We start from the raw sequence: 16708 nt of genomic DNA on the forward strand, positions 1-16708 counted from the left end.
TCCTTGGAGAGTGATCACGAGCTGATGGCTTGGTCAGTGCCTTGTCTGGAAGGTTACTGAGAGTCCTCCATCAGTTGGGGCCCAGGTGGGAAGGTTAGTGAAGAGCTTGGCAGTCACTTTTCATTTCCCCTGCTCATGGTCTGTTGGTAATGGCGGTTAATTCTTGGCCGCTGGGTTTTTTTTGTCTTTATAGTAATGGCTTATGCTGTTACGAATCTTTATAGTTAAACTATACAATGTGTGACACTGTAAATACATCATAAAGATGTTGCTAAGAGGGGTCATTGAGACAAGTCATCCAAATTCCTGATTCTAACGGAGGGTCCAACCTTTCTGAGACTGAACTGCTGGCTTAGTTTAGTATGCGAGGTCAGGGCTTTGTAAAATTTACTTTGCATATGAATCACATGGGCTCTTTTTTAAACGCTTGTTCTGATTAAGTAGATCTTGGAGAAGGTGGGAGGACTGAGTCTGTATATCTAACGTTAATTCCAGGTGAAGATGCTGCTGCGGCTGCTGCCGGTGCTGGTCTAAGGACCAGACTGTTCAGTGGCTCAGTCCTTGTTGAATTTCTGGAGTCTATTCAGCTGTTGACCCTCCTAACAAAGGGCCAGGTGCCTCTACACTAAGTAACCTGGGCTTGGAACAACGGATGGCATTTGGATCAGTGGAGAGCCGTTTGAAAGCTATGCTGGGACCTGATGGACACAGAAGAGCGGGGAAGGAGGCAGATGAGGAGGAACAGAGGTGGAAATGAGCACCTTCCTCCAAATGCATGGTGCCTGCTCCCACCTCCACAATTAGGAGTCTAGGAAACTGAATTTAATCAGACTACATCTTGATTAGCAGGCTGACTTTGGACTATTAAATCGAATCTACTTGAAATTTTTTAGTGGCCATGCATCACATGCAAGATAATTTTAAATAGTACATGGGAATTTTAGGTGGTTCATGGGCCACCAATATTATCTTATAATCTTAATAGTTCTGTTACCTTCTATTTATGGTAGGAGCTTAGATATCTGCTTTCCTCCCATCTGTGAGTTTTCTGCATGCAGTGGCCATGTCTCATTTGTGTTTCTATCTCAGCCCTGCTTATCATCTTCGCCCAGTAAATGGAGAGGGGCCTGGCTTAACTTAGCCAGAAATTCTGTAATAAATGTAGCTAAACGAGCTTGGGTTCTCAATGTTAGCACCATCTGCACTAGAATATAATACTTTTAACAAAAATGTAAAGACCTGAAAAAAATGTTTTAAAAGCTTTCTAATCACTTCTCACTGAATGGAGGTTAGTTTTATAGAGAATATTAGTAACGTTTTGAGACTATAAATCAGGACTAATAAATTCATGAAAGAAAATGCTATGCTGTTCTAAGTCTGTGGTGAAAACTTTAGCTTTATGAAGACTTTCTTTAATTCCTTTCTCAATATTTTATTTTGCGGAAAAATCTAGATACTTGCAAACTGTAAGGAACTACGTTTTATCTATTTTCTCACCTTTCCTCAGATAAGAATGAGAGGATATTAACAAAGGAATTTTTTGGAGGTGGTATATTGTATTGGCTTGTGGATTGCCTTTCTAGTGGGAGTGGTAATGAGGATGTCTTATAATAGAACTTGAACTCTGATTTACAAGGAAGAGTTGGGACTGCTTAGTTTCCTTGGGCTGCTCTTAAAAAAAAAAAAAGAAAAAGAAAAAACCTTGTTTGGTTTTTCTGATGGTTAAAGTAATATGTATTAACTGGAGAAAGTTTTAGGAAAAGAGGGAAACTTTAAAAGAAGAAAATAAAGATCACATCTGATTCCCACCATGGTGTTGACATATTTCCCCTGTGTGTATGTCTGTGTCTGTGTGTATATGTGTGTTATCTGTTTTATAATGTCTTTCATTTTAGAATCACGGTAATGCTGCCCTAATAAAATGAACTGGGAAGTATTCTTTCCTCTTCAACTGTCTGGAAGAGTTTGTGTAGATTTGCATTACTTCTTTCTTAAATATTTGCTGTAATTCACCAGGTAAGCCTTCTGGGCCTGGCGTTTTCTTTTGGGAAGGTTATCTATTTCTTTGTTGAGTGAACTATGGACGCTTGTGTCAAAAATTTTATTCAATTCATCTAAGTTGGTGAACTTATTGTCACAGATTTATTTATATTTCTTTGTTATCCTTTTAATGTATGTAGAATCTGTAATGATAGCATGTCATTCCTTGTATTGGTAATTTGTGTCTTTCTTTTTTGGCTAAAAACCAAAGGTTATCAAATTTATTAGCTAAAGGTTTATCAATTTTGTTGATCTCAAATAAAGAGTTTTTTAACATCGTTATTAGAGTATAAATGCTTTACAATGTTGTATTACTTTCTGCTGTATAACAAAGTGAAACAGCTATATGTATATATATATATCCCCATATCCCCTCCCTCTTGTGTCTCCCTCCCACCCTCCCTATCCCACCCCTCTAGGTGGTCACAAAGCACCGAGCTGATCTCCCTGTGCTATGTGGCTGCTTCCCACTAGCTATCTATTTTACATTTGGTAGTGTATATATGTCAATGCTACTCTCTCATTTTGTCTCAGTTTACCCTTCTACCTCCCCGTGTCCTCAAGTCCATTCTCTACATCTGCATCTTTATTCCTGTCCTGCCCCTAGGTTCTTCAGAACAATTTTTTTTTTAGATCCATATATACGTGTTAGCATATGGTATTTGTCTTTCTCTTTCTGACTTACTTCACTCTGTCTGACAGACTCTAGGTCCATCCACCTCACTACAAATAACTCAATTTCGCTTCTTTTTATGGCTGAGTAATATACCATGTATATATGTGCCACATCTTCTTTATCCGTTTATCAGTAGATTGACACTTAGGTTGCTTCCATGTCCTGGCTATTGTAAATAGTGCTGCAGTGAACATTGTGGTACATGACGTTTTTGAATTATGGTTTTCTCAGGGTATATGCCCAGGAGTGGGATTGCTGGGTCATATGGTATTTCTATTTCTAGTTTTTTAAGGAACCTCCATACTGTTCTCCATAGTGGCTGTATCAATTCACATTCCCACCAACAGTGCAAGAGGGTTCCCTTTTCTCCACACCCTCTCCAACATTTATTGTTGGTAGATATTTTGATGATGGCCATTCTGACTGGTGTGAGGTGATACCTCATTGTACTTTTGATTTGCATTTCCCTACTGATTAGTGATGTTGAGCATCCTTTCATGTATTTGCCAGCAATCTGTGTATCTTCTCTGGAGAAATGTCTGTTTAGATCTCCTGCCCATTTTTGGATTGGGTTGTTTGTTTTTGTGATATTGAGCTGCATGAGCTGCTTATATATCTTGGAGATTAATCCTTTGTCAATTGCTTTGTTTGCAAATATTTTCTCCTTTCTGAGGGTTGTCTTTTCATCTTGTTTATGTTTTCCTTTGCTGTGCAAAAGCTTTGAAGTTTCATTATGTCCCATTTGTTAATTTTTGTTTTTATTTCCACTTCTCAAGGAGGTTGGTCAAAAAGGATCTTGCTGTGATTTATGTCATAGAGTGTTCTGCCTATGTTTTCCTCCAAGAGTTTTATAGTGTCTGGCCTTACATTTAGGTCTTTTGTCCATTTGGAGTTTATTTTTGTGTATGGTGTTAGGAAGTGTTCTAATTTTATACTTTCACATGTAGCTGTCCAGTTTTCCCAGCACCACTTATTGAAGAGACTGTCTTTTCTCCAATGTATATTACTGCCTCCTTTATGAAAGATAAGGTGACCATATGTGCATGGGTTATCTCTGGGCTTTCTATCCTGTTCCATTGATCTATATTTCTGTTTTTGTGCCACTACCATACTGTCTTGATTACTGTAGCTTTGTAGTATAGTCTGAAGTCAGGGAGCCTGATTCCTCCAGCTCCGTTTTTCTTTCTCAACATTGCTTTGGCTATTTGGGGTCTTTTGTGTTTCCATACAAATTGTGAAATTTTTTGTTCTAGTTCTATGAAAAATGCCACTGGTAGTTTGATAAGGATTACATTGAATCTGTAGATTGCTTTGGGTAGTATAGTTATTTTCACAATGTTGATTCTTCCAATCCAAGAACATGGTATACCTCTCCATCTGTTTGTATCATCTTTAATTTCTATTTCATCAGTGTCTTATAGTTTTCTGCATACAGGTCTTTTGTCTCCTTAGGTAGGCTTATTCCTAGGTATTTTACTCTTTTTGTTGCAGTGGTAAATGGGAGTGTTTCCTTAATTTCTCTTTCAGATTTTTTATCGTTAGTGTATAGGAATGTAAGAGATTTCTGTGCATTAATTTTGTATCCTGCTACTTTACCAAATTCATTGCTTAGCTGTAGTAGTTTTCTGGTAGCATCTTTAGGATTCTCTATGTATAGTATCATGTCATCTGCAAACAGTGACAGTTTTACTTCTTCTTTCCCGGTTTGTATTCCTTTTATTTTTTTTTCTTCTCTGATTGCCGTGGCTAAAACTTCCAAAACTATGTTGAAAAATAGCGGTGACAGTGGACAACCTTGTGTTGTTCCTGATCTTAGTGGAAATAGTTTCAGTTTTTCACCACTGAGAATGATGTTGGCTGTGGGTTTGTCATATATGGCCTTTATTATGTTGAGGTAAGTTCCTTCTATGCCTACTTTCTGGAGGGTTTTTATCATAAATGGGTGTTGAATTTTGTCAAAAGCTTTTTCTGCATCTATTGAGATGATCATATGATTTTTCTCCTTCAATTTGTTAATATGGCTTATCACATTGATTGATTTGCATATATTGAAGAATCCTTGCATGCCTGGATAAACCCCAGTTGATCATGGTGTATGATCCTTTTCATGTGCTGTTGGATTCTGTTTGCTAGTATTTTATTTATTTATTTATTTGTATATTTATTTTTGGCTGTGTTGGGTCTTCGTTTCTGTGCGAGGGATTTCTCTAGTTGCGGCGATCGGGGGCCACTCTTCATCGCGGTTCGCGGGCCTCTCACTGTCGCAGCCTCTCTTGTTGTGGAGCACAAGCTCCAGACATGCAGACTCAGTAGTTGTGGCTCACGGACCTAGTTGCTCCATGGCATATGGGATCTTTCCAGACCAGGACTCGAACCCGTGTCCCCTGCATTGGCAGGCAGATTTTCAACCACTGCGCCACCAGGGAAGCCCTGTTTGCTAGTATTTTGTTGAGGATTTTTGCATCTCTGTTCATCAGTGATATTGGCCTGTAGTTTTCTTTTTTGGTGACATCTTTGTCTGCTTTTGGTATATGGTGGCCTCATAGAATGAGTTTAGGAGTGTTCCTCCCTCTGCTATACTTTGGAAGAGTTTGAGAAGGTTGGCGTTAGCTCTTCTCTACATATTTGATAGAATTCACCTGTGAAGCCATCTACTCCTGGGCTTTTGTTTGTTGGAAGATTTTTAATCACAGTTTCAATTTCAGTGCTTGTGATTGGTCTGCTTATATTTTCTATTTCTTCATGGTTCTGTCTTGGAAGGTTGTGCTTTTCTAAGAATTTGTCCATTTCTTCCAGGTTGTCCATTTTATTGGCATATAGTTGCTCATAGTAATCTCTCATGATCCTTTGTATTTATTCACTGTCAGTTTTTACTTCTTTTTCATTTCTAATTCTGTTGATTTGTGTCTTCTCCCTTTTTTTCTTGAGGAGTCTCGCTAATGGTTTATCAATATTGTTTATCTTCTCAAAGAACCAGCTTTTAGTTTTCTTGATCTTTGCTATTGTTTCCTTCATTTATTTTTCATTTATTTCTGATCTGATCTTTATGATTTCTTTTCTTCTGCTGACTTTGGGGTTTTTTTGTTCTTCTTTCTCTAATTGCTTTAAGTGTATGTTTCGGTTGTTTATTTGAGATTTTTCTTGTTTCTTTTTTTTTTTTTGCGGTACGCGGGCCTCTCACTGTTGTGGCCTCTCCCATTGCGGAGCACAGGCTCCTGACGCACAGGCTCAGCGGCCATGGCTCACGGGCCTAGCTGCTCCGCGGCGTGCGGGATCTTCCCGGACCGGGGCATGAACCCGCATCCCCTGCATCGGAAGGCGGACTCTCAACCACTGCGCCACCAGGGAAGCCCTAGATTTTTCTTGTTTCTTGAGGTAGGATTGTATTGCTGTAAACTTCCCTTTTAGAACTGCTTTTGCTGCATCCCATAGGTTTTGGTTCATCGTGTTTTCATTGTCATTTGTCTCTAGGTATTTTTTTATTTCCTCTTTGTTTCTTCAGTGATCTCTCGGTTATTCAGTAACGTATTGTTTAGCCTCCATGTGTTTGTATTTTATACAGTATTTTTTTCCTGTAATTGAGATTTAGTCTCATAGTGTTGTGGTAGGAAAAGATACTTGATAAGATTTCAATTTTCTTAAATTTACCAAGGCTTGATTTGTGACCCGAGATACGATCTATCCTGGAGAATGTTCCATGAGCACTTCAGAAGAAAGTGTATTCTGTTGTTTTTGGATGGAATGTCCTATAAATATCAATTAAGTCCATCCTGTCTAATGTGTCATTTAAAGCTTATGTTTCCTTATTTATTTCCATTTTGGATGATATGTCCATTGGTGAAAGTGGGGTGTTAAAGTCCCCTACTATGACTGTGTTACTGTTGATTTCCCCTTTTATGGCTGTTAGCATTTGCCTTATGTGTTGAGGTGCTCCTCTTTTGGGTGCATAAATATTCACAATTGCTATATCTTCTTCTTGGTTTGATCCCTTGATCATTATGTAGTGTCCTTCTTTGTCTCTTGTAACATTCTTTATTTTAAAGTCTATTTTATCTGATATGAGAATTGCTACTCCAGCTTTCTTTTGATTTCCATTTGCATGGATTATCTTTTTCCATCCCCTCACTTTCAGTCTGTATGTGTCCCTAGGTCTTAAGTGGGTCTCTTGTAGATAGCATATATATGGGTCTTGTTTTTGTATCCATTCAGCCAGTCTGTGTCTTTTGATTGGAGCATTTAATCCATTTACATTTAAGGTAGTTATGGATATGTATGTTCCTATTACCATTTTCTTAATTGTTTTGGGTTTGTTATTGTAGGTCTTTTCCTTCTCTTGTGTTTCCTGCCTAGAGAAGTTCCTTTAGCATTTGTTGTAAAGCTGGTTTGGTGGTGCTGAATTCTCTTAGCTTTTGCTTGTCTGTAAAGGTTTTAATTTCTCTGTTGAATCTGAATGAGATACTTGCTGGGTAGAGTAGTCTTGGTTGTAGGTTTTTCCCTTTTGTCACTTTTAATATGTCCTGCTTCTGGTTTGCAGAGTTTCTGCTGAAAGATCAGCTGTTAACCTTATGGGGATTCCCTTATATGTTATTTGTTGCTTTTCCCTTGCTGCTTTTAATGTTTTTTCTTTGTATTTAATTTTTGATAGTTTGATTAATATGTGTCTTGGCATGTTTGTCCTTGGATTTATCCTGTATGGGACTCTGTGCTTCCTGGACTTGATTGACTATTTCCTTTCCCATGTTAGGGAAGTTTTCAACTATAATATCTTCAAATATTTTCTCAGACCCTTTCTTTTTCTCTTCTTCTTCTGGGACCCCTATAATTCGAATGTTGGTGCGTTTAATGTTGTCCCAGAGTTCTCTGAGAATGTCCTCGACTCTTTTCATTCTTTTTTCTTTATTCTCCTCTGCAGTAGTTATTTCCACTATTTTATCTTCCAGGTCACTTATCCGTTCTTCTGCCTCAGTTATTCTGCTATTGATTCCTTCTACAGAATTTTAAATTTCATTTATTGTGTTGTTCATCATTGTTTATTTGCTGTTTAGTTCTTCTAGGTCCTTGTTAAACATTTCTTGTATTTTCTCCATTCTATTTCCAAGACTTGGATCGTATTTATATAATTACTCTGAATTCTTTTTCAGGTAGACTGAGTATTTCCTTTTCATTTGTTTGGTCTGGGGGGTTTTTACCTTGCTCCTTCATCTGCTGCATTTCTCTGTCTTCTCATTTTGTTTAACTTACCGTGTTTGACGTCTCCTTTTTTGCAGGCTGCAGGTTTGTGGTTCCCATTGTTTTTGATGTCTACCCCCAGTGGGTGAGGTTAGTTCAGTGGCTTGTGAGGGCTTCCTGGTAGAGGGGACTGGTGCCTGTGTTCTGGTAGGTGGGATGTGTCTAGTGGTGTGTTTGGGGGTGTCTGTGAACTTAGTATGATTTTAGGCAGCCTCTCTGCTAATGGGTAGGGTTGTGTTCTTGCTAGTTTTTTGGCATAGGGTGTTCAGCACTGGAGCTTCCTGGCTGTTGGGTGGAGCTGGGTCTTAGCATTGAGATGGAGATTTCTGGGAGAGCTCTCACTGATTGATATTACTTGGGACCATGAGGTCTCTGGTGGTGCAATGTCCTGAACTCAGCTCTCTCATCTCACAGGCTCAGGCCTGACACCAGGCTGGAGCACCAAGACCCTGTCAGGCACACGGCTTACAGGAGTTTTCACATCCCCCTGTAGTCAGAGCCAGGAGCATTCCAGTTGGCTGGCATCTTCCCCCTGGGCCTCAGCGTCCGGGGTCTCTTGCTGACAACTCCACTCTTCCCAGGAACCAGAGGTCAGGTGGGCGCCTGTGGACTCAAGCAGAGCTTCTGGGGCTGGAAGGAAGATCCTACAGCCTTCACTATGAGATCTGTCCCAGGGGCTCCACAGAGACTCCAAGAAACCCTCCCCGGGTCCCCATCAGCTCCTCATCCCTCCAGCAAGGAGCCCTGGGATCCTCTTGACAACAACTATTAACCATGGCTGAGAACTGCAGCAGTTTCTGGTCCTAAATAGCTTTTGATTTTGTTGATTTTTTTTCTCTGTCAGTCTTTGGTTTTCTACTTGATTGATTTCAACTCCTATAAATTCTCCTTTTTTCTGATTAATTTGGGCTTAATGTTCTTAAGGTGGGAGCAGAAATCATTGATATGAGATCTTTTTTCTGATACATAGGTGTTTTGTGCCATATATTTCCCCCATATACTGTTTTAGCATCTTTCCATACATTTTTATATTGTCATATTCTTTCTCTACGAAATACATTCTAATTTCTTTTGATTTCTTCTTTGATCAATGGGTTGTTTAGAATTGTATTACTTGGGGTTAGGGATTTTTTTCAGACATTTCTGTTGTTAATCTCTAATTTAATTCCATTGTGGTTAGATAACTTTCTTTTTATGTACTAAATTCTTTTAAGCTTTTGGGGACTAGTTTTCTGACCCAGAAACTGGTCTATTTCAATAGATGTTCATTGTGAACTTAAGAATTATGTTCATTCTGCTCTTGTAGGGTGGAATATTCTAGAAATGTCAATTAAGTCAATTTGGTTGATAGTGTTATTCAAGCCTTCTTTATCCTTATTGATTTTCTATCTGCTTATTCTATCAGTTATCAAAGAGAGATATTAAATCTCTGACTCTAGTTGTGAATTTGTCTATTTCTTCTTGCAGATCTATCTGATTTGGCTTACGTATCTTGAAGCTTTTTTTAAAAAAACAAATTAGGTGTAAAAGTGTTAGAATTATTTACCTGATGGCCTAAACCCTTTGTTTTAAGATGACTTTCTCTGTCCCTGGTATTATTCTTTATTGTAGAAGTTAATACAACCACTTTAGCTTTCTTTTGATTAGTGTTAGCACGGTATATCTTATTCTATTCTATTTTTACCTATTCGTATCTTTGTATTTAAAGTGCATTGCTTGTAGGCATCACATAGTTGGGTCTTGTTTTTTAATCCAATCTGATGATCTCTTTAGTTTAATTGGAGATGTTTACACCATTTATGTTTAATGCTCTGATGGACATGGTTAGGTTTAAGTCTATAATATTGCTATTTGCTTTCTGTTTATTCCATCTATTCTGTATTCCCTTTTACTTTTTTCTGTTTTATGGTTAGAGTATCTTTTTTATAATTCCATTTAATCTCCTTTCTTGGCTTATTAGCTATATTTTAAAATTTTGCTATTTTAGAGGTTGCTTTAGGATTTATAGCATGCATATTTTCCTGGCATATTGTAGATGCTCAATAAATATCTACTGAATGAAAAAATGAATGCCCTGGTGCCCAGACCAAAGGGCTGCTGAGAGCCAGAGGCATCAAGAAAGGCCATCAGTACTGTGTTTTTATCAGACACAGCACAGTTCATTCTTTGCCAGCTTTTATTTTCCTTTTTCACACCGTGTTAGTATGGATATTGGCTTTTCTCCCTCCAGTCTTGATGTTAGTCTCTCAAGGTTAGGGGGTCTGTGTCCTCCTCTCCTCTGCCCCCTTAATGTTTTAACAAATAGATACTTTACCCTTAGGTGGTGCTTTCTGCAGGCTTTTTTGAAAGTGTGGGTTGGACCCTCAGGATGAAAGAGGCTGTGGCCTTGACTTATCATGGCCAAACCCCAAAAGTAATATCCTTATCAGGAAGAACAGATATTTTTTAAGGTATTGGATAGGAAAAAAAAAAACTTCAAAGAAATGGTCTAAGTTTAAGATTAGCTGATCTAAGCAAAGCTACACATGGAAAGGAAATTCAGACCTAACAGATTTTTCCCATTCTTGGAGTGCCACCAGTTATTTCAAGTCTCTTGAAATATCTTGGAAAAAAATCACTGAGCTTCCTGATTAAAAAAGAAAAATTTATGCTCTGTTTTTCTTTTTTTCTTTTCCAGCAAGTAACTGGCAGAAGTTTTGGTGATAAAGATTTTCGGACAGGGTTAGAAAATGGAATCCTTCTCTGCGAGTAAGTATAGCCTATATTCAGTTGGTTTTATTCAAGAAAAATCATTAATGCTATTCAGTTTGTCTGAAAAACTTCTAGTGTTTGTTTTGAATTTATTCACAGTTTGAATCTGAAATTCAAAAACAAATCACTTAGGTGGGTTAGGCAGTAAAGATAAGTAGCCTTGGGGCAGTAGGGAGTGGTGGGGACCTTGGCAATTTCAAATTAGTTAAAGAAGGAATATCTGGTAGCTGCTACTCAGTTCCAGCCAACTTTTACAATGTAGGAATTCAGGCCCAAGTAATTGGAAGGTTGTGGACCAAGTTTTGGTAAAAAAAAGCAGCTTTTCTCCCCTTATTCCCTCCAAACAAAAACAGCTTGTGCCAAGTAAAAGCAGGGCTTTCTATTTACTGACAACATCTTGAAACATGCCAGGCCATCTTCCTCACTAGGCCTACTTCCCTGAGGTATTTTGAATATATTTAATTTGTGCTGTTGACAAAATAACTGCAGTGTTCAATTTTTGTGTTTTGAACCTGGGCTTTGTCATAGAGTGCTCCTGTGATGATGGATTCAAGGGCTTTCTGTGAAGTGCTTCCAGACACAAAATAAGCTAGAGCCTTAATACTTATAGAGGGATGGACATAAACTTCAAATCAAGATTTTGTATTTTGAATTCATTTGATAGGTTCTGTCGTTTGGATAACTGATTTTTGTTTTATTGAGTTGAAATGTACATGCATGAAATGCACAGCTCCTAGATATACAACCCAGTGGATTTTGTAAACTGTGTACATTCATGTAACCTACACCCTGAGCAAAACGTAGAGCACAAAGCGCTCTCATGTCCCTTCCCGGTCAATGTCAACCACCTATAGAAAAGCACTGTTTTGATTTCTATCACCATAGCATCTATTTTGCCTTATCCTGAACTTTATGTAAATGGAATCACATAGAATGCACTCTTACCTTGGGACTTGCAGAATATTGTTTGAGATCCACCGAAGTAGTTGAAAGAGCAGGGGTTTTGGAGCCTGAGCTATAGAGGCTCAAATCCTTTCTTCACCCCTTAAATCATATAACCTCCTTGAGTCTCATTTGTTTCTCTTTAAAGGGGTAGTAAAAAGTTTACAACTCCTGCCTATTTCATAAGTTTTTCGTGAATTTCAAGAGGATAATGTGGATAAGGTGCTTTAAAAAATTACATTTGCTGTACAAATGTTGATTATTATGCAGCGATTTTCAACATAGTTCATGTCAGTGTTTATTTTTTCTGCTCTCCACTGCCTTTCTTTCTTCAAAGAGAAATTTACGTCCCCTGATTTCTTCCTTTTGTTTTTTTAAATAAATTTATTTATTTTTGGCTGCGTTAGGTCTTTGTTGCTGCACGCAGGCTTTCTCTAGTTGCAGCGAGCGGAGGCTACTCTTCGTTGTGGTGCACGGGTTTCTCACTGCGGTGGCTTCTCTTGTTGCGGAGCACGGGCTCTAGGTGCGCGGGCTTCAGTAGTCGTGGTACGCGGGCTCAGTAGTCGTGGCTCACAGGTTCTAGAGAGCAGGCTCAGTAGTTGTGGCGCACAGGCTTAGTTGCTTTGCGGCATGTGGGATCTTCCCAGAAGATCCCCCTGCATTGGCAGGTGGATTCTTAACCACTATGCCACCAGGGAAGCCTGTACACCCCCTGATTTCTGTTTCCATACCTTCTTTCCTGTGGAGTCTCTCCCCTCTTCTCATACTTTACTTTCCTCACCACCTCTTCTCCCTTTATTAAATCTAAATCAGAGCTCATCTCTTAGGTAAACCATAATTAGTTCAGCATCTCACGGAGACAAACTCAGACAGGCTCTAAATACTTCTCTTGTGTTCTAGCATCTGCTCCTCCAATGATTCTGGGCTTAGCCCTCTCCTGATGTTAACAGATGAGCCAGAATCTGATGTAATTTATGTGCATCATGCTCTCTTAAGTCTGTTGAAGTGGGTCTTTGGTACCAACTTTTGTTTTCCTAACATTAGCTCCAAAGATTCTTATAGGCGTCCACCTCTCCATCATATGAGTAAATCTGTTATAGAATAATATCGCTTGACTCCCTTTGCATTAGGTAGGCTTGTCTGAAGACAAGGCTTTGGATCCAGAGACATCTGCCCACCTGGACTTTGTTTCTTACCCAGTTGATGCTGAGTTGGAGGATGGAGTCTCTCGTGTGGAGTGGCACGAACTGTTGGCCTTTTACAAACACATTAATGAATGGGTTGTTGAGAGGTGGAGAGGTGGGGTTTAGGTCCAGACCATGGTTAGGAAATAGTATGGTTAGACAGCATGGAGGCACAGATTATAGCCAGGAGCCTCTTTAAATAAATAAAGGGTTTTGACTGCTGACAGCCTGCGGGTGAGCTGAGGGAAATGGCCAACACAGAGGATGTGGACAAATGTTACTGTCTGGGTAGGTAGGATAAAACCCAGGACAAGTGAGTTATTGTTTAACTCCTCTAACCGCAGAGGATTAGACCCCCTGGCGTATTTGAAGGAGTCTGAGGACCAGGGTCAAGTCCTGGCTTCCCCGTGGGACTCCATCTGGCAGTCCTGGTGCAGAGTTTGTGAAGGTGGAATGAACTGCACTGGTGTCCTGAAAGCCAGCAGCATGGGTCCCAGCCGAGCCTTGGAGAGAAGGCTGGGACAGCAGCCAGACCAACAAGACGCAGACAGAGTTCTAAGTGCAGGGCCCACAGCACAATGAGAGACAGAAGTAAGACTCAGGAGCTGAATGCGCTGAAGGTCGTGACAGTGGAAGGAGAAGATCTCCCTCTCCTTTTTGTCAGGGATGGGGGCGTGGCTAAGTGTGATCTGAACCGGAGCGTATTGGGCTGCTGCAGACTGAGATTAGCAAGTGTATTTTGCCAGGACTCATATCCAGAGACTACTCTGACAAGGAGGGGGACTTGCACTGTTCCAGGCATGGGGTGGGCTGATGGTAGGGCCTGAAAGGCAGGAAACCCAGTTTGGAGAGTCTCAGGAAAGTGAGGGTTCTCTTTGGAGAGTAGATGAGAACACCTAAGGCTGCGCCACGCTCTAGAACCAGAGAGAGTTTTGTGGATGCTGGTGATTAAGAAGTTCTAACTCTCAACCACCACCCATGTCGCAATACTTAAAAACATAAGAACTCTCTATATTTTCAAATTTTGAAAACTGGCAGTTCACCTCTTCTGAGTTGGATTGGCTCTAAATGTTGGTTGCAATCGTGGAGAAACAACACGCTGTTTGTTCACTGAAAATGTCCTGGTTCGTAGAGAATGGACTTGAGAACACGGGGAGGGGGAAAGTAAGCTGGGACGAAGTGAGAGAGTGGCATGGACTTATATATACTACCAAACGTAAAATAGATAGCTAGTGGGAAGCAGCCGCATAGCACAGGGAGATCAGCTAGGTGCTTTGTGACCACCTAGAGGGGTGGGATAGGGAGGGTGGGAGGGAGACGCAAGAGGGAGGAGATATGGGGATACATGTAAAGCAATTATACTCCAATAAAGATGTTAAAAAAAAATATCGTGGTTGTTTATGAGTCTGAAAAAAACCTCACAGTTCTTCTCAAACAGAAGGGCATATTCTGGGCCTGGGGTCTGGTTTTCCTCTTGCCAGCCTGATTCTAAACTTACCTGTGGCCTACAAGGACTATTATGATACCCATTTTTCAGAGCAAGTAACTGAGGTACAGAGATTAAATAACTAGGCTAAGGTTGTACCAGATGAGAAAGATTTAAATTCAGAAGTCTGATTCCTTTGCTTTTGCTCTTAATCATTGTCCTGTGTCCAGAGTTGGGATTTTAATGGGAGAGAAAAGCAAGAGGTTGGGTGGTGGCGATGGGGTGGAGTTGGTGCCGGAAAACCTGGAGTTTGGGGAGAAATGCAGTACAGAGGGTAACCACGGCGTCTCAGCTGGACAGAGGAAGAAGGAGGACTGTGTGGGGTTGGTGGTCTTGGAAAAATATAAGCATCAAGGGTCTGGAGGACCCTCTTAAGACAAGAAGGCAGTCCAGTGAGAGGGAGGGCGTGAGAGAGCTGAGGGGGTAGGAGGCTATGGTCGGCGGACAGTGTAGGGGTTTCAGTATTCTTAGGTAAGACCTGTCCAAACTTGATGGCGACAAATGAGGTTGGTGGACCTGTACTAAAGACTACAGAGATAGGAGAGAGAAAAGACTGGCACCTCCAGGCAGCACATAGGATGGAAATTGAGTAGCCTCAGAATCGCCCTGGGAGCTCTTTTACTTCGCCTGTGAAATGCAGTACACTTGCCCTCGCACATATACTCCCGAAAACAGTAATACTTATGCATAAATGTATAACTAATGGCAAGAATAAAATAGAGTGCCTGTGCCAGATAGAATTATAGTAGATGTATTTTTGCTCTGTCTCTCTTTTCCTCTGTTGTTTTTGCCAAGTGTGTGTCGTTGAAGTTTGGAGGTTAAATGCTCAAACGATGTGAGCTCTCCGCTGAGCATTAACTAAATGGCCTAGGGTCAAAGTTTGACAAAGCTGCAAATGTGTGACAAGTGTCATGCTTTTAGAAATGTTAAATGAATACCGCATTGTGTACTTGGGGACTTAAGAATTTAAAAGAAAGGCTGCAAAGACTATTCCCTAAGGAAGCCACTCCCAGTATGGAGCCAGTAATGACTGTCATCTAGTTCCCTGAACCCAGATCAGAGAGACTGTTGTGAAATATTCCAGAAAGGAAAGTTTCTGACTTGTTTTCCTAAGACTTTATTATATAGATAGAACGCTATGGAATTCCATCTGTATCAGGAGTTGGCAAATTCTGGCCCATGTCCTGTTTTTGTGCAGGCCTTCCTTCTTGCTAAGAACGGTTTTTACATTCTAAAAGAGTTGTAAACAAAAAAACAAAACAAATCGAAACAAAGCAAGAGTTTGTATGGGGCTCACAGAGCCTAAAAATGTTTACTACCTGTTGGTCCTTTACAGAAAGAATTTGCCAGCCCATGAGGACTATGGACTTAATTTTGGATGTGAATTGCTTACCCTCATAAAGTTAAGTAGTTCAGGCCGTGCAAAGCGCTATTTGGGGAAATCAAATACCTTTTCAAGAAAGGTTTTCTCATGAGTCTCTTTACAAGTCCACCCCACCCCGCCAACTTTTTAGTTTGAAAAATTTTAAACTTACGGAGAAGTGACAAGAATAATGTAATGATACTCCATATACCCTACAACTATACGCAAATGCTTCAGGACAAAAGAGGCATAGACAGAAAGAGATAAAGTTAGTACAGTAAAATGATAATAATAATAATTGCATCTAGTTGCAGTGTATACGCTCTCCTTTGTTCTCTGTGGTTTGGTTTCACATCCTTGCCTCACCCTTTTCATTCTTTTTGGTTACTATCCAAGAATATATATTTAACAAAAGCCAGTTCAAATCTGTTTATGGAGAGCATAGTGGAAAGTGAATGGATTTGGGAACTCCTAGGTTGAATCCAATGCAATTGTTGTATTAGTAGAACAAAACCAGTCAGATAATGTGATTTCATATGCTTCAACCTAGTGGCCAGTCCAGATCCTAGATTTGCCTCCTGTGTGTCCTTAGGCAAGTTACCTCACCTCCCTGAACCCCAGTTTCCTCATCTATAAAACCAGATATAATTATACCTAATTCATTGGGCTGTTCAGAGGAGTAAATGAATTGATAATGTGTATAAACTCTTTAGTGCTTGTAACATAGCAGGCACTTTAATGTTAGCTTTTCTCCTTTTGTCCACGAAATGGGGGAAATTCCTACCTCACAAGATACTTGAGAGATTCCAGTGAGAGAATATGTGAACCGCTCAGCGGTGTCTGGCGCTGGGCTGGCACCCCGGATCGCTCGCCATTTTCATTATTATTGTTGGAGATAGGCCTAAAGTCAATTATAAATATGACACAGTCAGTGCAACTCTGTGTCACTGTGCACCCGTCAGCTCTCTCACTGGGCTGCCAGCAAGCCACAGGATGAACCAACTGGAGGCTTACTTCCTAGCTCCTTTTGCCCAGCC

The 16708-nt window shown here is 40.1% G+C and overlaps 1 protein-coding gene across 4 annotated transcripts in view; it reads left to right on the plus strand.

Annotated features, from left to right (window-relative positions):
- The window catches only part of LIMCH1 (LIM and calponin homology domains 1), a 342005-nt gene that overhangs the window by 133352 nt on the left and 191945 nt on the right, over positions 1 to 16708 (plus strand). For all 4 annotated transcript variants that reach the window (XM_030881135.2, XM_030881128.3, XM_060299272.2 and 1 more), the window contains exon 2: positions 10623 to 10693. In XM_030881135.2, the coding sequence (XP_030736995.1) occupies positions 10623 to 10693 (71 nt within the window). The remainder of the gene's footprint in view (positions 1 to 10622; positions 10694 to 16708) is intronic.

The sequence above is a fragment of the Globicephala melas genome, chromosome 5, assembly GCF_963455315.2.
Source record: "Globicephala melas chromosome 5, mGloMel1.2, whole genome shotgun sequence".
Lineage (NCBI taxonomy): Eukaryota > Metazoa > Chordata > Mammalia > Artiodactyla > Delphinidae > Globicephala > Globicephala melas.